This window comes from Bufo gargarizans, chromosome 3 (genome assembly GCF_014858855.1).
Source record: "Bufo gargarizans isolate SCDJY-AF-19 chromosome 3, ASM1485885v1, whole genome shotgun sequence".
Classification (NCBI taxonomy): domain Eukaryota; kingdom Metazoa; phylum Chordata; class Amphibia; order Anura; family Bufonidae; genus Bufo; species Bufo gargarizans.
Window position 1 is genome coordinate 65,005,283 of NC_058082.1, and position 21,993 is coordinate 65,027,275.

General features: G+C 42.6%; 1 protein-coding gene across 1 annotated transcript; it reads right to left on the reverse strand.

The window, feature by feature from the left end:
* Positions 1-2,496: 2,496 nt before the first annotated feature.
* LOC122931374 (chymotrypsin-like elastase family member 1) lies at positions 2,497-21,025 on the reverse strand. The gene is made up of 8 exons (XM_044285445.1): positions 20,969-21,025; positions 17,254-17,351; positions 13,268-13,368; positions 8,061-8,186; positions 7,790-7,926; positions 6,847-6,992; positions 4,942-5,091; positions 2,497-2,505 (listed from the first exon to the last, which is right to left on the reverse strand). Exons 1-8 carry the CDS (start codon positions 21,006-21,008, stop codon positions 2,497-2,499), a joined length of 807 nt encoding a protein of 268 aa, XP_044141380.1. The 5' UTR covers positions 21,009-21,025.
* Between the last annotated feature and the right edge of the window lie 968 nt (positions 21,026-21,993).

Below are 21,993 nucleotides of genomic sequence, written 5' to 3' on the forward strand. Positions count from 1 at the left end.
TATACCAAACCGCTTTCCGCCTCAGGCTTAGTCGCCACTGCATTTACCCAGTGTGCAGTTAGGGAGATATAACGTCTCTGCCCGTGCTTACTGGTCCACATATAGGTGGTTATGTGGACCTTGCCATAGATGGCGTTGCACAGTGCACACCTGATTTTGTCTGCCACTTGGTTGTGCAGGGCCGGGATGGTCCACCTCGAAAAGTAGTGGCAGCTGGGAACAACGTACTGTGGGACAGCCACCACCATAAGGTTTTTAAAAGTCTCCATCTCCACCAGACGGAATGACAGCATTTCAAAAGCCTGGAATTTGGCATTCAGGACCAGGGATTGCTGGTGGGTAGGGAGGTACTTCCTCTTTCTCTCCAGTGTTTGGGGGATGGACAGCAGAACGCTTCCTGGGGACAGGGTGGAGATGCTCAGTGACACTGCTGGTGGTGGTGGTGATGCGGTCACATCCTCTGTTTGCAGGGAGCCAGGTGGCCCTGTTGCTCTAGATTCAAGAGGGGAAGAAAGAGGCCGAGACTGCAGCAGAAGAGGGAGCAGAAGGAGCCTGAGATATTTCGTGGTTTTTAAAGTGTGTACTCCACTGCAGTTTGTGCTTTGCATTTAGATGCCTGGTCATGCAGGTGGTGCTCAGGCTTAGAACATTTATGCCTTACTTCAGGCTATGACTGCACAGCATGCAAACCACTCGCGTCTTGTCGTCAGCACATTGCCTGAAGAACTGCCATGCTAGGGAACTCTTTGAAGCTGGCTTTGGTGTGCTCAGTCCCTGGGTGCGGTGGGTAGTAGCAGGTGTACTGGCTAGGGGATGGCCACTCTGCTTTTGCACTATGCTCCCTCTTTTGCTGTGCAGCTGTGCTCTTTGACCACCGCCTCTTCCTCCAAACTGCACACGTCACTTGCATGACCTTGATTCCATGTGGGGTTTAGGACCTCATCATCCTCTACATCATCCTCTAACCACTCCTCACCCCTACCATCTTTACTGGTCTGCACACTGAGAAAGCCGCAGCAGTCCCATGTCCACATTCTCAAACATAAGTGGTTGGGCATCAGTGCAGCAGGAGCTCCAACAACACCAGCAGCACCACAACCATGGCCACGTCCGTTATTTTAAAGGGTTTCTACCACTTGGATTTCACATAATTAGGTGTCAGACACTAGCGCTCCGCTAGTGTCTGCTCTGCCAAACTATCCTGCTATAATAGCTTTTGGGGCAGCCGTTTACCTAAAAAAAAGAACTTTTATTAATATGCTAATGACCCTCTAGGTGCTATGGGGGCGTCATTAGCACCTAGAGGATCGGTCTACCTTCTCAAGATGCCGCCGCTCAGCGCCTCCCTCCAGCCCGCCCATCTGCTTCGGAATGCATCAAACGGATGACTTCACGCGCATGCGCCGTGCGCGGCTGTATTCGGCGCATGCGCAGTGACGTCATCGGCGCAGGCGCAGTGGAGATGTCTGAGCAGGGAAGCGGTCGGACATTCACTGCGCATGCGCCGAATACAGCCGCGCACGGCGCATGCGCGTGAAGTCATCCGTTTGATGCATTCCGAAGCAGATGGGCGGGCTGGAGGGAGGCGCTGAGCGGCGGCATCTTGAGAAGGTAGACCGATCCTCTAGGTGCTAATGACGCCCCCATAGCACCTAGAGGGTCATTAGCATATTAATAAAAGTTTTTTTTTTAGGTAAACGGCTGCCCCAAAAGCTATTATAGCAGGCTAGTTTGGCAGAGCAGACACTAGCGGAGCGCTAGTGTCTGACACCTAATTATGTGAAATCCAAGTGGTAGAAACCCTTTAAGCTCTCCTCAATCTTTGAGGTCACCCACTGAACTAACAGACAGAATAACTGTTGTATTTCCCTGTCTCGGATGCAATGCAGGTGCATCTGTTACCAAAAATGGGTTTCTGTCACCCTCCAAACTAACAGACAGATTAACTATAGTATTTCCCTGTCTCAGATGCAATGCAGGCTTATTTCACACCAAAAATGGGTATATGTCACCCACCGAACTAACAGATTAACTGGTTGCAAACACTCCACTGGGGTGAGATAAAACATTTACAGAAAGCAGCTGCTTGGTCTCTCTCTCTCACTGTAGCTGCTCCTTCCCATTCCTCCCCCCTCCATGCACACACTTCTATAACCTACTTATGGGTAGGAACTGTAACCTTATCTCTAAGTAAGCTAATAACCTAGCAAGGGGATAAGATGAGGAATCTGTTAAGTAGAGAAAAGGGAATTTTTCTGTAAAAACATATTGACAAAGTTTCTTATCTACAACTGTACTATTAGTTTATAGAATGAAAATGGAAATGGCTAAGCTTTAAATAATTATAGGAATATCCAATGTACAGTCCCACGTGTCACAATGGAAAAAAGTAGTAAAACAATTTATTTTAGGTAAGTTCTTTATTAGCAAGTTGCTCTCATTTAAACAGTTGTGTTGTAGCTGTTATCCCAACTAGGCAAATAGGTGTAATCCCGATTAGATGTTCTACAAAAGAAAACATACATGGAAATTTAAGCTTTTATTTGAACATATGAGAAGTCAAAATTTAGTAGTGTCATTAGGACTAATTCTGGTTGCCAATTTACAAAGGTAGTCTCTTTAGTGGCGTGCCTAGGGTGATTGGTCTTTTCTCTGCCCCCCCCAATACTTTAAAAAAAATTTACCCCCTCACAGTAGTATTGCCCTCATTGTACACCCTTCACAGTAGTTTTGTACAGATGTGTGCCCCCCTTCCCAGTAGTTATGCCATTGCTGTGCCCCTTCACAGTAATAATCCCCATTGTGCCCCCTTCACAGTAATAATGCCCATTGAGCCCCTTAATAGTAGTAATGTCCATTGTGCCCCTTAATAGTAGTAATGTCCATTGTGCCCCCTTAATAGTAGTAATGCCCTATGTGCCCCTCCATAGTAGAAATCCAAATTGTGCGCCCTTCACAGAAATAAGGCCCACTGTGCCCCCCTCACAGTAATAATGTCCTCTGTGCCCCCTTCATTGTAGTAATGCCCTCTCGCTCTGTGCCACTTCCATAGTAGAAATGCACATTAGTATTGTCCTCTGTGCCCCCTCCATAGTAGTGATGCCTTCTGTGCCCTCTCCATAGTATTAAAGTCCTCTGTGCCCCCTCCATAGCAATAAAGACCTCTGTGCCTCCTCCAAAGTAATAAAGCCCTCGGTGCCTGTTCCTGAAGCTCACATACCTCTCTTCCCTGCAGGCTCCGCCCACACCGGCAGTGCGATCTGGTGGAGCAGGCTGACTGGTGGAGCAGGAGAAGTCTTTCTGCTTCACCATTCAGACCGCTGCCGGCCTTAAGGAAGGGAGGAGCACGGAGAGCTGAGTGGTCAGCGAGAGGACCGCAGCTCCCTGCACTCCAGCAATGAGCGCCCCCCCCCTTAGCACACCACTGAGTCTGTTACCTCCGAAATGGGTTTCAAGGTTAGCTAAGCATAACTGAAACATTTCTCAGAATTAGAGGACCGGTTTTTCACAAGAAAGCTATGGCCATGTTTTGCGGTATCTAACCTACATGGTGGTATCTTCCTTGGAGGTCAATTTTGGAGGTGACAGACTATTTTAAAATAGATAAATTATACAGGTTGGCAGTACATCACATAAATCCAAAAACAAGTAGAGCCTGCCCATCATATTATGGTATCATTTTTTTGTAAGTCTAATAGAAGCAATTCCAAATGACCAATTTAAAAAAGCCAACACAGTTGCTTACCAACTGGGACTGAATGTCTTTAGTTCATTCTATACATAGTGTGTAAGGCTCCAAACCGTTTTTCAGATGGACATGGACGAATATACAAAACGTATGAAAAACAATATATACCCTCCTTAGCTGGAAACAAACTACAATGTGTGGGGGAGGAATCAATCATAACACAAGTGCAGATGTAAATTGCCCCCTAAAATTACAATTATATACATTATATACAAATTTGATCATAATTAATAAGCAACAAGAAGGAAAATGAATTAACCACTTCCCGGATGCTTTGGTACATGCATGTCAGAAATCGGGTCTTTAAAGAGGGCACTAATGTCTATGATTGACAGTAATGCCGATCTCAGACATTTAATCCCTCAAATGTCATGGTCAGATGTGACCACGGCATCTGAGGCGGCTTTCCCTGGGAACTCTGCACTTCACAGGCCCAAATTGCTTCTCTGCACGGAGCTAGGGGAAACTGTTCATTCTTTCTAAGTGTTCCAGGCTAATGGAGTGTTAGTTTCTATTGAGCCCTGCAGGTGGCAGTGCTCCATAGGAATATAATGATTCTCCCATACACTATTATATTAAATTACATTAGTGTATGGGAGCAGTGATCAAAAGATTGCATATTATAGTCCCCTAGTGTAAAAACAAGAGGAAAGCAAGTTTAAAAAAAATAAAAATCAATAAAAAACAAACATTAGCATCACATCATAGCTACGGGATGGTAGAAAGTGAAAAATGAAAATGCAAAATGGAAAATCACATGGAGCTGAAAGGGTTAACTAGTAATTATCAGCACAATTCTGAGTATATAATTGTAATTTTAGGAGACGATGTTTATCTGCACTTGTGTTGTGATTAACTTCTCCCCCACAGGTCGTACTTTGTTCCCACCCATAAGTAGGTGTAAGTATTATTTTGTATGTCCATATGTATGTTATGTCCATGTCCACCTGTCTTAATGATGTATGGCTATCCTGGGCATCAACAAAGTGGTAATTCTGCCCAACTGAATGATTGAAACAGTCTAATGTACATATTGCCTAAATGGATGTATTATTGAAGACTTGCACCCAGTTTTAGTGCACTTCTTCTGTACAGCTCAGCAATTCAGTGTAAGTCCTATTGACACCATAGTATATAGTTTGCACGTAGGCAGGTTTGGGGTATAATCCAATATATTCAAATACATTACTTACGCTGTTGATCCAGGAGATGTAAGCGGAGACTTTGGTAAAGACGGATGGTTTCTGGTAGTAGTTGCATCCAAGAGAAGATCCAAAGCTAACAATACCATGGACTTGGTACACACCATTGATAGCACAGTTGAGGGGTCCACCGGAATCACCCTAAGGTGCAATCATGAAGAAACACACACTTCAGTAGATAGCAATACATTTTTTTCATGTGTAGTATCATAGAATCAGGTTCTTAAACAAATCTCAATGGGCCCCATATCAAAATTTAGTATGGCCCACCCTGACCCACCCAGTTTCCCAGTACGGATGCATCATTCACAAGCACCCCATAACGCAAAGTGCAACACCCCAGATTTATGACAATTTTTATTTATTATTGAGCAGAAGAAATTTTAATAAAACACTTTATACTATTTTTATGTTGGAGAAAGTAGGGCAGGTGTTTAAAAAATATGGTGCTCGTTATAATATTTATCAATATATTCCTTAATTTATTTACACCAGAAAGCTGGCATAAATATATTGACATTGTAAATCCCACCATAGAGCTGTAAACCACTGCTTCCCTTCACATAATATATTACAAATCTGGCTACTTGTAGACATCACTGGGGGGAGTTCAGAGCATAGGAATTTATATAGTTACTGTAGTAATCTCTTTGCACTGAGCTCCCCCTAGTGGCAGCTGCATGAAAACAGTGCTTTCATGGTGGGAAGAAGGTTCAGCATTGGGCCCTATAGTTTTATGGTCTGCCTTTATTGAAGGTACGCCATTGTATATGCAATGATCTGGTTGATTGCTAAAGGGTTAATACTATATTCACGGTAGAGTTTTGATCCTGATTTTAATCCATGTACTATGTAACCCCAAAAGGCTATCAATGGGATGGAAATAGTTAAATGGCAGTTCTTAGTTCCAGTTACTGGATAGTGGGCTGGTCCAATTTCCCTCTGGTTAGTGCAGTCTGCTAGTAAGCAAGCCAGTAGGAAGACCTGTGTGCTGCTGCCAAGTAGGCCACAGATTCTACTCCAGAAAAACACCATTCCTGTGAGTGAAAACTGAGGAAAAAGCAGCTGGGAACTACTGTAACTCTGAAAGAAAGAAGCATTTAATTATTGCAGATGGTTGAAGACCATGAGGTCCGTGCTCGGACTCGGTAAAGGTAATGCACGCATATGGCTTTAGACTTTACTGCCTAGGTCTGGGTTTATTGCTTCTGACGCCCACCACACTACTGAGTTGAACTGTACATCCGATCTAATATTACACTTTGTGACTGGGCACTGCAGAGGAATATTAAGGAATTGCAAGCTTTTGGTCATTTGAGAAAATTGCTGGTATCTATAGAGGTAGACTCATATACACAGCCTTTTGGGAAAAGCCTACTCAGTGAAAAACTTCGGGACTGTGCCTATACTGCATATATTTTCACTGTGAACCCCATAATCTAATTAGTAAAGGAAATTTTATTTTGCTATAATTAAGGCAGCAGCCATTGGTCTCTATACTTGATCATCATCATTGACCTTCTGTTCTCCTGCCTTTCATTCTGCTGCATATATATTAACATAAAGGGCACCCCAGCTATCACCAGGGAGGAGACACCAAAAGTGAAGGGTATATCCTGCAGGGAAGAAGGGTTGCACCCCTCCATTTACTGCCCATGCGGCCTGGGAGAGCTCTGGAGCAGAGACTAGTCACCATGATGGCTACACATTCCCTCATTGCTTCCACCAACGTTCCCATATACTCTATAGTATGCATAGTTTTGTAATATATCTTTTTCATGTAGCCCGCTTACTACCCAAGTGATTTAAAATTATGGAAATATTTGCATTGAATAACCATTACTATTGTAGGCATGTCTACTTTCAAGGAGAGCATTTTAAGAAGATGCAACTCACATTGCAGGAAGACTTGATTCCATCTCCACCAGCACAGATCATACTGGTCTTGACAGTGCTGCCCCACCAAGAGCTGACAGAGCAGGTTGAGTAGGAAACTACAGGCAGAGTGGCTTGCTGGAGAATCGCAGGAATAGGTCCACTGGCTGTGTAGAAATGATAGTATTTTATAATCATCACAATTGAATGCAACAGATAGCAAACTGGCATTGGAACAGGAGGCTTCATATATGTGTATATATATATATTTTATATTAGCATCAGATCTCTTGCATCTCTAAGATATTTACATGTTTTTCATGCTGAAAGTGTCTTTAAAATAGGATCATTCCCCTTATATGAAACACATTGGGGCAGATATATCAATCTCACGCCTGTATGTCTTGATTTTTGCCCAAAATTGTGACGCACAATTTCCACAGCAAACATATGAAGTGTGTTTGCCACAGTTTTCTTTCATTTACCACAAATAGGGATTTGTGTGGCACATTTGGTCTCATCTTCCCTTCACCACTGTACAAAGCAACATCACAGATTTTGACATGTTTAACAGCCCAAATAATCAATTTTGCACAAACAAAAATCTAAGTGGTTTTCCGAGTGTTATATACGGATGACTTTACATCATGATAGGTCATCAGTGTGTGATCGATGGGAGTCCTTACAGCTTACCAAGCACAGCACCGTCCATTGGAAAGCAGCTGCACTTCACTTGAATGGGACTGAGCTGTGCCTAGGCCGTGTGACTGATGAATGTGACGTTACTGGCCTAGGAAGAGGCTGCAGTGCTCACCGGAGCACCATGGCCTCCTCAAGCAGCTGATCGGTGGGAGTCGGGACCGTTACTAATAACCTATCCTGAGGATAGGTCATCAGTATAAAACACTCGGGCAAGCATTTTAATGTAAAAGTACATTAATGTTAAAGTACAATAAAAACTTACTGCTGACTCTCCCCCATCCGGTAACAATACAGTTGTAGTTGCTGGGCAGGGTGTATCCACTTGTTGGCAGAGTGGCCACTTTCACAGCACTGTTCAGGGTAGCACTGGAGGCCAGCCACAGGATAGCAATATCATATCTGTATCGAAGATGATAGCAATGTATTCATGGAGAGTTTTAATCATTTAAATATAATTAAGACATTTTGACCATATTAGAGTACTAGAAATAAAATAGCTTGCTTTTTTTTTTACATGTTAGTGAGTATCTTACCCAGCAGCAACATTGCTGGGGTTCCAAAAAGAGTGTTTTCTATAGGAAGAGACGGCAATGAACTGTTCACTGCCTTCGTAAGAAGCAAGATTGTATTCTCCAAGGTCCACACGGTAGGTACCAGGTCTGTTGGGAATAAAACAATGGAAAGTTGTGGGTGTATAGTCAGTCATTTTTAAAGTTATAGGAGTCTCTACAGGGGGCCAAGGCCCCCCCTAGGTTATTCATTGCCCCCCCATACTGATTCTGCTTTAAAACGCTGTCCGCCGCTAGTACAGCAGCAATCTGTCTGTTTTGCCAAACTGAAAGTACTGCCCATGCTGCCCACCCGCTTCACTACGGGCTCCTCGGGAGTCGGCAGCCAAGTGAAACTTCCCCCACCCACCTCAGCTGATATTGGCTGGGAGGGATAGGGCAGCACTGCCATTGGATGCCTGTGTCTTTAAGCCTAGCAGGGCCTGCAGAGCCAGAAGAGAATGCTGCTTGGGGATTTAACATCAGGAAACATTGTTGCGTGCCCCTCCCCCTGCCACCATGCCTAGAGGTAGAAGGCACGAGGACAGAGCACATCAGAACTGTAAGTGCCTTTTTTATCTGTGATGCACCCCTGACCAGCGCCCCCTGCGTTACATGCACCCCTGACCAGCTCACCCAGTGTTACATGCACCCCTGACCAGCGCACCCAGTGTTACATGCACCCCTGACTAGTGCACCTTGCGTTACATGCACCCCTGACCAGCGCACCCAGTGTTACATGCACCCCTGACTAGTGCACCTTGCGTTACAAGCACCCCTGACCAGCGCACCCTGAGTTATATGCAACCCTGACCGCCGCACCCTGCGTTACACGCACCCCTGACCGCCACATTCTGCATTATAAGCAGAATAAGTAGTATTAGTTGCACACACCAACAACACCCACAGGGTGGGTTTTGTACTGCGTGGGATACAGGCCGGAAGAGGCCTGCATCGCTGCCAGCATGGAGGTAAGTTTTAGTTTTTCTTTTATGTGGCGTACTATGGGGGCATCAACTGGGGGAATAACTGGCACATGATGGGGGACACTATGGAGGCACTACTTGCACATGATGGGGAACACTATGGGGGCATTACTGGCACATGATGAGGGATACTAAAGGAGCATTACTGGCACATGATGGGGACACTATGGGGGCATTACTGGCACATGATGGGGGCATTACCGACACATTATGAGGGATACTATGGGGGCATTAGTGACACATGATGGGTTATACTATGGGGGCATTACTGGCACATGATGGGGGATACTATGGGACAATTACTGGCACATAATTATGGACTATGGGGCATTACTGGTACTTGATGGGGGACACTATGGGGGCATTACTGGCACATCATGTGGGACACTATGGAGGCATCTACTGGCACATCTGGGTGGACACTATGGGGGCATCTACTGGCACATCATGGGGGACACTATAGGACCATTACTGGCACATCATGGAGGACACTATGGGGGCATTTATACTGGCACATAATGGGGACACTATGGGGGAATGTACTGGGGGCATTTACACTGGCACATCATTGGGGCATTTATACTGGCACATCATGGGGGCAATGGGGGCATTTACACTGGCACATCATGGGGGCATCTACTAGGGGCATTTATACTGCCACATATGGGTATCTACTCAGGGGAATTTTTACTGGCACATTATGGGAGACTATGGGGGCACCTACTGGGGGCATTTACACTGAGACATCATGGGGGACACTATGTGGGCATTTACTGGGGGGGGAAGTTATACTGGCACATCATGGGTGACACTATGGGGGTATGTTTACTGGCACATCATGGGGGACACTATGTGGGCATTTACTGGGGGGAAAGTTATACTGGCACATCATGGGTGACACTATGGGGGTATGTTTACTGGCACTTCATAGGGGACACTATGGGGGCATCTATACTGGCACATCATGGGGGACACTATGGGAGAATCTTATACTGGAACCTTATGGAAGCACTATGGGGTTGGAAGGGGAGAACACAATGGGGGCATATTATATAGGCACATTATGGGGCACTATGGGGAAAGGGAAGGAGTGCTATGGTGGCATTTACTTGGGGCACTATATAGGGGCATTTTATACTGGCACATTATGGGGGACACTATGGATAAGGGGAGAGATGCACTATGTGAGCATTATATAGGGTTATTTTATACTTTCACACATTATGGGGGCACTATAGGGATATTATCTCAACAGGGGGCACTAAGAGGGGGGATTATTTGTACTGGCACACAGAACGGGAGCATTTTTGAACTAGTACACATTATTAGGGGGCATTTGTTGTACTGGGACACATTACAAGGGACATTCTTTGTACTGGTGCTCATTTTAAGTGGCCAGTTTGCCCCCCACAGTAACACTGCTCCAAAGTTTCACCAATAGTAATAATTCTACGCCCAAGTGCACTTAGTAGTAATGATGTCCCCACTGTGCCCCAGAAGTAATAATGCTCCCATAGTACCCATAATAGTAACCATGTTCCCCATAGTCCCCCAGTAGTAACAGGGGAACATAATGTTTTACACTTTTAGTGTCAGGGGCACTATTTGCTGGGCGCAGTTATTTGCAGGGCAGTGTCTGCCAATAATTATTAAAGGGCACTATTTGTGTGGTACTAGTGTTATCAGGGGTTTATCTGTTTCTGCTGGTTAGTATTGGGGAGCACAGCGGGCACAGTACTGGGGGCATTATCTCTGTGGTACTGGCATTTTCAGGTGTATAGTTTATGTAGTATAGTATTGGGGAGAACTGTGGGCACAGTATTAAATGTGGCAGGATGAGTTATTCAGAAGGTAGGAGGATGGAAAAGTAGTAACCTAAGATGTCTTTTTGTTAAACTGCAGAGACGAGAGATGGATGAAAATTGATCATGGCGGTCTGTGTTTACTAAGTAATATTAAATGTTGTAGGCGACTACCTGGCCGATAACGTTTCACTATAATAATTGTGGTCGCTAAAATAGGCGGTCTGGTCTGAAAGGAGAAGATGAGGAAAGAGAACATCTACATCAGAGGAGAAGTCACTGGATGGAAGAGGTATGTGGCGCTGTATTCTGGATAGCACTGAATATAATGTGCATACAAATGTGTATGACATGTATATGGAGTTGGTAAATCTACTGTAAGTGAACCTTATATGGGTGTATATTGTATATGTGATTATGTGAGTGTAGTGTTTGTATAGTCCCAACCATCCCAGATCTGGCACAACTACTGTGTGTGGGGCACAATGGAGACTAGGCAGACAGACATGTGAAGTTAGAGGTGTGGGCCAGCGCTTTAAAAAACTTGTGATGAGCTTTGCACGCCTCTGATAGTTTAGCTCCTTGGGTTTTTGAAAGTTGGGTGGTATGTGTCCCCATACAGAGGAGGGGATTGCTGAATGTAAATGCAGTAATCATCTCTGCTGAAGATCAGGCAGTTATCAGGAAAGTCTACTTTCCTCCTGACAGTCTGCCAGATCATTGGTCTGTGTAAAAAGACCTTAAAACAAAGCCATGAAAAAACGCTTAAAAGGGTTGGCCATTTTCTGGTTCCTGTTGACCAGTGTGTTTGTAAGATGACTGAATGGCACTTACTAGTATAGTATTTGTTGAAATTCTGCACCATTTTCTATATTTTAGAAGCTACGCCCCTTTGCTCACAAATTCTTCTGTGCTATTCCCACAGAGGTCCTGTCCATAAGATGGCCGCTGATGAAGGATCATGTGACCAGGCAGATCACCTCCATGTGATGTCTTCTCCATTCAAATACACTGCTCCTGCACTAAACGCCCAACATAACAAGTGTAGATGGCAGGTACAGTGTATTTGAATGGAGGAGGCATTGCATGGAGGTGATTTGCCTGGTCACAGGACCCTCCATCAGTGGCCACCGTATGGACAGGACCTCTGTGTGGACAGCACAGAAGACTTTGTAAAAAAGGGAGCATACCTTATAAAATATAACAAATGGCACAGAATTTCAAGAAAGGCTGTATTAGTAAGTGGCCGTTCACATGACCATATGGTCGCCGTGCCCATGCTGCGGACTGAAAATTGTGGTGTGCAATGCATGGGCACCAGCCGTGTGAATCCCATATTGAGGTGCGGACCCATTGACTTGAACAGGTCCGCAATATATGGAAAAGATAGGGCACGTTCTATTTTTTGCAGTGCAGAAACAGGGACACTAATGCCCACAGAAGTGCTTCTTAGTGAGGAAGATAAGGAAAAACATTGGGGCACGTGACTGTGCTGCTAGAGGAAGAGGCAAAGTTGTATGGCGGCATACACAGCTTTGGTGCAGCCTCCAGCAGGACATGCGACAATCTGAAGTCTATACCAGCTCCCTTGCTGGAGTAGGTTTAAGTCATTTCTACACCAAAAACTGGCATACTAAATGATTATGAAGATGGGCCAGCTGGCCCGCCCTGTTCCTCGCACATGCCAGACCTCTTTCAGACCTTTCGAAGATTTTGTTGCAAAATGGCTGCCGACAAAATCTGCAACCAATATATCAGACAAAAGTGGTGTATATTAGTTAATAAATTAGCCCCATAGTTCACACAGCCATTTAGAAAAAAAAAAAAACACAGTAAAACTGCAGGTGACAAAAAGTTGCATCAACTTTTTGGGGAAAATTTTTAGGGGTAAAAGAAACGCCGGATCCAAATTCATGTGTGTAAGCATCCAAAAACCCCGGTAACACACATGCAGTTTGTGATGGCGGATAACCAGCTGTCTGCCATATGTGACTGGTTGGCTGAAACTATTCATCTATAAAATGAGCAATAGTTTTTCAGTTTGCACAAGCATGTTATTAATTTTACACCATTTTTAAAGCTTTGTTCCTGATCGGCCATTAATCTGGATCCAGCATACTGCATGTTTGATGGGTTTGGCTGTGGCCAGCCCTAATCTAAAATGAGAAATTCACCCATTTTTAAGTGATATTTATTAATAATGTTTATTTTTGTTTTATTTTAACCATTCTTCCGGCAGTGAGACCTTCTATAGTAGTACGGTAAACATCAAAATTCCAGCTTTAGATCACCATAACGCTCTGTAATCTACATATTTACTGTAAGTAACTTTCATGAGATTGCCAAAATTATTTCAATACATGACATTAATATAATGGAAGGAGAATATAAAAGTTATGATTACGTGTCCATGCAATGAGCAGCAGTCAGCACACGGTTAGCACGAATGATGGTTCCTCCACAGATGTGGTACCAGTAACCACCAGACAGAAATTGAATTGAAACCTGGAGGGAGTCAAAAATAAAAAAAAATATAAAATACACAATTGTTAATGACACGGTTTGAAAAAGAGGTATTCACCTCTGACATTTCTGGAATATCAATAGGATGTGCCATAATTGTCAGCAAGGTGCTCCTATCTCCAGGATGGGGCCCGAAGTTCTCTGCAGAGCAAGCTACGCAAGTGCAGACACCCTCCATACATGCTATGGAGCTTCCAAAAGCAGCCACACTTACTCAGCTAAGTCCTGTAGCAGCAAATGGAGAGGACACCACGCATGCACAGTGTACACTGTTCACTTCAGGACCCTTTTCTTGAGATGGGTCTGAGAGTTGGGACCAAGACTTCTGACATATATGGCATGTTCTTAAGGGAGTGAAACATTCCTCTTATATCTTAAAGAAGACATATATTAAACGTCTTTTGATGATTTTTTGAAATATTTTTGATGATTTTTTTAAATATAGAAATACTGTATAATTATTTGTATCATGATCTTGTTCTATTGCATTTTTTTTAAAACCTTGACAACTGCAAATTATCCCATAGAATGGTGTGTACCAGTTTTATTTTATTTTTTTATCAGCTTCTTAACTACTTTTTACCTTTACTCTATTAGAAACTGTTTTCTTTAGCGACTGCAACATCCCTTTACCAGATTTCAATACCGGAAAATAATAACGCTAGTGTGAAAGTACCCTAAGAAATAATTGGCAAAAGGTGTTTCAATTACATAGATGTGGTTGGAAGTGTGGGTTACACTGCTGCTCTTTTCATTAAACCAAGGCACACAAAGCCTAGTTACTGACAGATCTGTTCTGCTCAAGAAAGATAGGTTTTTGAACCATGGCTCAGTCCAGACAACTTTCATAAGAGGTGTATGCCAATGACCTGGGTGTATGCCAATCTAAGAAAATAAAAGTTATCTACTAATGGAGCAATTTCAGGACTGTTTCTTCACTCCCTAGATTGGGCATCCTTGTAAGATCACTCAAAGAGCACAATGGCCAATCCTGAAAGAGGTGAGAAAGAACCCAAGACTATTAGCAAAATGCCTACAGAAGACTGCAAAATCCTGTTAAAATAACACTGAACAAGAATGTTGTTCATGGAAGAACTACACAAAGGAGAACATTGCGTTCCATTTCAAGTTTACCCAATACCACTTCCTTAATCACAATGCTTCTGAGAAATTTGGACAGTTGGAGACAAAAGTAGAACTTTATGGCACAAAAATACAGTGCTGTATTTGGAGGAAAAGAACATAGCACACCAACACCAAAACCTCATCCAAAACTCAACTATGGCAGAGATGGCATCATGATGTGGGATTGGTTTCCTGTCTCATTGCCTGGAAAACTTTCAGTCACGGAGGGAGTAATTATGTCTAAGGTGTAGCAAAACATTTTTCAGGAGAATGTAATGTCATCAGTCCATGACCTTAAGATAGGAGACATTGGGTGATGGAACAAATCAAGATGATTGGTATCTTAATTGTGGGGTTACTGGTGTGAATATAAAATGCTAATCTGGATCTTTTGGATCGCCAGCTGGGGTAAGGATGGATTTTCTTCTACTGTGTGGCACATTTGGTCTTTGCCGTCTAGAGTGGTTTTTGCCTTCCTCTGGATCAATATTTTTTTTTTTCTGTTTTATTTCAACCAACTAAGTAACAATTTCTCAAAGCACAAGTAAATCAACTAAAGATTGATTTAAAAAAAATTGTATTTCCAATTGTCCAAGTCCTGACTTTAACCCTATGGAAATGTTGTTACTGTACATGACCTGAAGAGGGCGGTGCACATAAGCCATCCCAGAAATATTGATGAACTCAAACACATTTGCAGGAAAAATGGTCCGAAATTCCTCCTTACCAAGGTGGAAATTATATTTGCAGCAACAGGAAATGCTCTGAGGATGTGATTACTGCTAAAGCCGCATCTATAGGTTATTAAATTGCTGCTAAATTGGGAATACACAGTAATAAATTGGGACTTTCAGACCAGCAATGGCCATCAAAACATTCTACAAGCAAGATTAAACCTACCTTTATGTCATTTGGCTCTTTATCGAGTGTTCAGTTAAAGCAATTTTTATCCTATGAAAAACAGTTGTCAATTGTCCATTATTTTTTTTTTGTTGGGGGGGGGGGGGCACCCAGTAGGGAAGGGTGGTGGGCTTGGACACTTTCAAAAGTCAAGCTCGCCCTGTTGGGCACTTGGGAGTAATTTTTCATAGGATTAAAAGTGCTTTTCCTGGACATTAGATAAAAAGCCAAGTAACATAAAGTTAGGTATATCATGCTGCTACAATGTTTTGATGGACATTGCTGGTAGTTAGACAAGTGAAAACTACTTGACAACTTGAATTTGTCACCACATGTCTCCATAGTAATCCAAGTCAAGAGTCAGCGACTAATGCCCAGTACGGCCCTGGTGCTTGCCAGAGATGCATAGCACAGATGACTGCGGCCCTGAAAAGCATTGGTGCTGTACTGTGTATGCCCTGATTCCCAAAGTGCTGGTGCACGCTCAGGCTTTTGGTGCAACAAAGTGCAATAGTGACACCTTCATTGCACCAAACAGCTCCTTTGCATGTCAAAAAAAAAAATCAACAATTTCTTAGGCGTGCAGGCATTGATCAGGAAGGAGGGAAAAGTATTGGAATCAGGAGACCAGAGCACATCTGACACTTGACTTGGATTACTATTGAGGTTCAAAGGTTCACTTACTTTTTCTAAATGTGCACTGTGTGCCCTCAGTACAATGCACGCCTGGTACAACTGTGTGTGTGTCTTATAAGTTTACTTAGAGTTTGTGAGATCAGACCAGATTATGCTCTATTAGCAATCGATGCAGAAATGCAGGTAAATGCAAAGGTTCACTTAAGGTGGATTTGGAAGGGCCAACTGAGCGGCCGTTTGTCTCAAATAGTGATGAGTGAAGCGACCTTCGGATCCTAGAACCAAAGTTGCTTTGCACAAAACTTTGGATTAATGCCGTACGGACGACCCATCTCCGTACAGCATTAAAATGTATGGCCTCCGATGAGGCGAAGTGAGTTATTCGCAAAGTCTAGCGAGACTTCAGTAAATATATTCGTTATTTGATTTTTAAAGTGGAAAACCACTTTAAAACAGATTCCGCAGTCGGCTGTCGCTAAGGAAGCGTTCCTTTCTGACAGTCGGCTGCTCGTTTAGTGAATGAAACTGATCTTTGAATCGTTCATACTTCTTACATCACACGATTCTAATTCATTTTCACATACGTACTGTACGCAATCCAAAGAAAAAACTTGTGGTCCAGCTTCCCATAAAAACTTCCAGCTTTATTAACAATAAAAACTGTTATCCGAACACGAATCACATACAAGATCCACGAGGACATCTTGGATCTTGTATGTGATTCGTGTTTGGATAACGTATTTTATTGTTATTAATAAAGCTGCACATTTTTATGGGAAGCTGGACCACAAGTTTTTTCTTTGGATTGCCTTTGTATACAGTCAAGTCGGGACTGGGCCGGTGCTTCCGTGAAAGCAACAAAGGTGAGAGCTGTCTTATATATATTTGGAATTTTCACATACACGAGAATCTGTACGATATTCGCTTCGTGTAATAGGGCCTTCATTTTTTCTTGCAACTGTACAATTTCTATCAGACTATGGTAGTATGACTGCTGACACTAAGCCTCTGCCCCTCCCAATACTTTACTCTTTAGCTCAGCCTGTACTGACAGGCTCCTGTGTATATGCATGAGCTCACCAAGAAGTCAGTGTAAGAACTGATATCTATTACTACAGATGAGAATGGTAATGAATTAGAATCAACTAAACGTCCATTAGATTATCAGATAATGACACAGAGGTGCATATAAATGTGAATACTGACCTGCCAGGGCCAGGCATTCCTAGCCGCATTAGATCCTCCTACCACACGTGCATTTGGAATCTGTTCAAAATAGCGGATGTCTTCATTATTACATTGTCCTATGGGCAGAATACAGAAAATGAAAAATTGCAGACATTGGAAAACCATTTGCAGTAAGTACAGTCAATAACTGAGTTGTATGTGTTTTTAATTTATTTGTAGAGAAATATGAAGTGCACTTTATTAATAATGACTTTCCTTGATTTGCATTCTACATTTAATTTAGATTACTTATGATTATCAATATGGATCAATTTTTAATACAGTTTTGAAACCGAATCAAGCTAGTGTGATAGTATTCTAGACTAGACAATGTTTACCAGAAGAGACTACATTTTAGTTGTAGAAAGTTTATTTTAGTTCATAGTTTTTAACAGAAGAGCAGATAAAACCAGACTGTATTGGCTTCCTAGTGTCCAACGGAGGGGGCCAGGAGTAAAGTGCTAAAACAAACAGACCCATTTTCAAACCTGCTTATACTATGTAACTAATAGAGATGAGCGAAGAATTTGATTTGGCTGCTTTGCCGAACTTCGACAAGTATTTCGATTAGTTACAGATGACTTCATCACAAATTGCTTTCCATTTTTCCATTTTTTGGAGAGGGCGCAATAACAGATCCCACATCAACGCTAATCACGGCATCTGTGACTCAGTCAGCCTTTCATGGATTAATCAGGGCTTAAAAAAATGATACTCACCTCATCCACTTGCTCGTGGAGAGGCCTTCTGCTCCTGTCTGATGACGTCATCACGCTCGCTGTAGTCCCTTTGGCGGGTTTTCTTCAATTAAGATAGGAGAGGTCGGCCTCTCCGCGAGCAAGTGGTTGAGGTGAATAATATTTTGTTCAGCCACCATTTTTGGAAAAATTGATTCGTTACCATGAAGTGTGAGGAAATTTGGCTTTGTGGCAAACTAATTTTTTTCTGAATTTCGGATTGAAGTCAACTGCTTCGATTCACTCAACACTAATAACTAAATATATTCATATGTAGTTGAATTATGCAAATATGAAAGTAACCATGTAATTGTGATTGGTTGATATTACCCATAGTGAGAAGTGCCTAATGACAATGATTGGTTGTTTTATAATAGCGTTTTCATTTAATAAACAGATCACTGGTTTTTAGACCAGAGAAAATTGTGCATTTAAAACCAAGATTAACTGTTTCCATCCGTTCTTTTCCTTCATTGCACTGATTATTATATATATCCATTACTTTGGAGCACTAGAAGAAAGAAGGCCTGTAGTGATTATCTAGAGATCTAAAGGGAACTACTTTAACACTAGCTTAGATACTTGAAAAAGGACCCTTATAAAATCACACCCTTTATTATCAACAAGAATTATGCATTACTAATATGGTGTGACACCAGGTCACAAATAACAGTACAAGAATCTTTCTACCAATATCAACTGGACATCAATAACTCACCACTGATGGGACAAGCCTAATATACCTGAATATTACTTGATGTACTGAAATTTAAGCTCTTGGTAACTATAGTCCCTACAGTGGAGTTGTGGGTTTTCCCAATTACCAAATGTTTAAAAAAAAATTTTGGATCTGAATTGATTCTACCCGAATCCATAAAAAAAATATGAAAAAAAGAGAGAGACACACATGTAATACTCCACTGGACACTAGATGTACAATCCAGAGGTCCTTCAAAAAAAGAACAAGAGTACCGGGTGTCACCCCTTTTTTTTTTTTTTACCTGGATTAATGCATACAATTATTGTAACTACTATATCTCAATGCAATATCTACTGCTGTCCAGTGTAATTTTCACCCCTTTTAGCTCTGGTCTCTTCACATTCTGTTGACGGGCAGCAACTCGTCACATTAGACCATCAATCGCATCTCCCATGAGTGATTTACAATCAGATCCTATTAAACCTTCTCCCAGCAGTCAAAGTTCTGTTCTCCTGTCTTCCTCCTCTGCATAGCTAATAGTCCCTCACACACAGCCGCAGCAATTCCACTAATAAATAGCTCTGTAGTATGTAATGTCCCCACAATTTCCTTCTTCGCTGTCTAGCGAGGAATACAGCTATATATTTCTGTGTATTTAGAAGTAGAGACAATTGAATAAAAAGTATCTCTGAAATTACTATGTTGGCTCTTAGAAGAGGAGAGCAGAGAAGCTACTGGGCATGTCAATGCAAGAGAAGGTGGAAATCCTAGAATGAGAAACAGCAGGAGGTGGAAAATGTCATGTACACAAAAACCTATCAATATTTTCATTGCATGTATTAGTGATGGTAGATTCGGATTTGTCCTGATCCTTCGATTTAATGTTTAACGTATTTGCCTCGCAGTGGTCGAATGAATATGGCCGCTATTAAAGCAAGATTATTGGAAACTTTCGCATGTGCCATTACTGTAAATTGCAATGCATGCCGAACTGTATTAAAGAACTAATCCAAATCCAGATTGGTTAATTGCGGCATAATCCATAATGACTCCAGATGTGGACTCAGCGGGGTAAATACATTAACCATTACATCGAGTAATCAGGAACTCATATTTACTGTAAATACTAAAAAGATTGGGATTCTTCCATGTATATTGTAGCCAGGGGCAGCGCTATAGTGGAAGCAGGGAAAGCGGCTGATTAAGGGCCAAAACTAAGAGGGGGCCCATCCGGGAGGAAGAATCAAAGATTTTATTGTCAGGGGCACCTCAACAGTATTATACAATGACAATATATACAGTGACATACAGTATATAAGTGTAGGAAACGGACGGAGCAGCTGCCTGGCCTGGTCTGAGAGTGACTAGCTACAGGAGTGAAGGTTGCATGGGAGGAGGGGGTTGCTGTAGGGGGGACTCAGTTCTAAAAATCTGCTGTGGGGCCCAGTCAGTTCTAGTTACGCCACTGATTGCAGCAATACTTTATGTGAAATGTCCTATTCATTGCATAGCAATACATTTCATGGGATAACCCCTTTATGTCAGAAATGAACCGAGATCACGTAGCATTATGAATTTCATTGATATCTTAAATTAAGCACAGCGAGGCCTCTTCCCTGCCTAGTGAACGAACATGTTCACTAAAATTCATTTGCATTGGACGGATAGTCTTACCAATGTTAAAGCAATAACAAGAACATGTTTTAGAATGAAACCTCCAACGATAAAATCCAAGGCTTTATTCAAGTCTTTTTAAGAACAGTTTGACTTTAGACTGTGTACCTGTTTTTAAAATTTGAACAAAGTCTTGGATTTTATCCCTGGGGGTTTCAGTCCTGAATGCTGTCTGCCGTGGTCGAAGGCTCCTTCAGCTTGCGGAGCAACAAGGTCATTATATGTCGAAAAAAAATGTGGAGAGCATATCTAGAAGTTTTATTGAATACAAGAACAGATGGACCATATACACAACATGTTGTCCTGTCCTGTGTGATCCCAGTTGCAGACGTCTTGTTAAAGTTAGTTTAGTACAGAATATTTCCTGGCCTCATCTATAGTCAGTTGCTACTACATGGCTGGGCCACACAATCTGTTGTGTTACAAGAGCCGGTTCACAAAGCTTCTCACAATTTAGTACAAAGTAGATAGCAGAATAATTAGTTAATAGTATATTTTATCATAATACTTTTTTATTGCTAGATTATAGCTATAAAATTGTTCCTATGAGCACAAATATAGTGTGAAATATGGGACAACTTACCCAAAATGACAAGAGCAGCCAGTACGAGAAGCCTGAGCATTGTGAGATGAGATGATTCTCTTTTATGCAGACACATCGATGGCATCTCCTTATATACCATTTCAGATGTGCTAACAGGGTATATTTATTTTCAGGTAATGCAGGTAAAACTGGTTTTCCAAAGGCAAAAAAACAAATAGAGATTTGTCATAAAAAATAAACAGGGATCTATTCGTCTGGTATTTGCTGACTGGTAACGTCATTGTATTTCCCCTTTAAATATTTCTCAGTTTTTCCTGTTCTCACATGATCTTACTGTGACGGTCACGTACACTACACACAGGGGGTAGGATAGTGACCACTGCGCTCCACCCTCACCCCTGGCCCTGCCTACTTGCCTCGCAAGTCCTAATGACAGGGGACAACTAGACGGCAGTCCCTAACTTAGGATACGTGCTGGGAAGACAGACCAGACAAATAACGGAACGTGAACAGACCGGGTCAATACATAGAGAGCTACGCAGTACTAAGGAATGAGCAGAGAATAGTCAGGAAAAGCCAAGGTCAAATACCAGGATAGAAACGAAGTACAACAGGAGTCCGCAAAGAATAGTCAGGTGGAAGCCGGGGTCAGGATACCAGGAGAGATGCGCAGTACAGGAGGAGCAGGCAAAGGATCGTCAGGGAACAGGGTCAGGTAGTATTCAGTAGTCCAACAAAATAGCAGGAACCTAGAATTAACAGGCAACCTGTGGCCAGCAGGCTGCCTGTATTTATAGTGGGGAGTGAGGGTCATGTGACGTGGCCAGCATCACATGACCGACAGACCAACCAGTCGAGCACCGAGTGATCAGCTTGGCGCTTAAGGCAGACCTAGGAGCAGGGAGTCTCCCAGCTAGCAAAGCCACCCTGGGAACGAGGTCAAACACAGATCCTCGCTCCCAAAGCTAAGCAGCAGGTCTGTGGCTGATGGGAGACCAAGTGCGCCTTCAGCACCCCATTACACTTACACATTAGAGAGTCCATACCTAAAATGGTACCCTTTC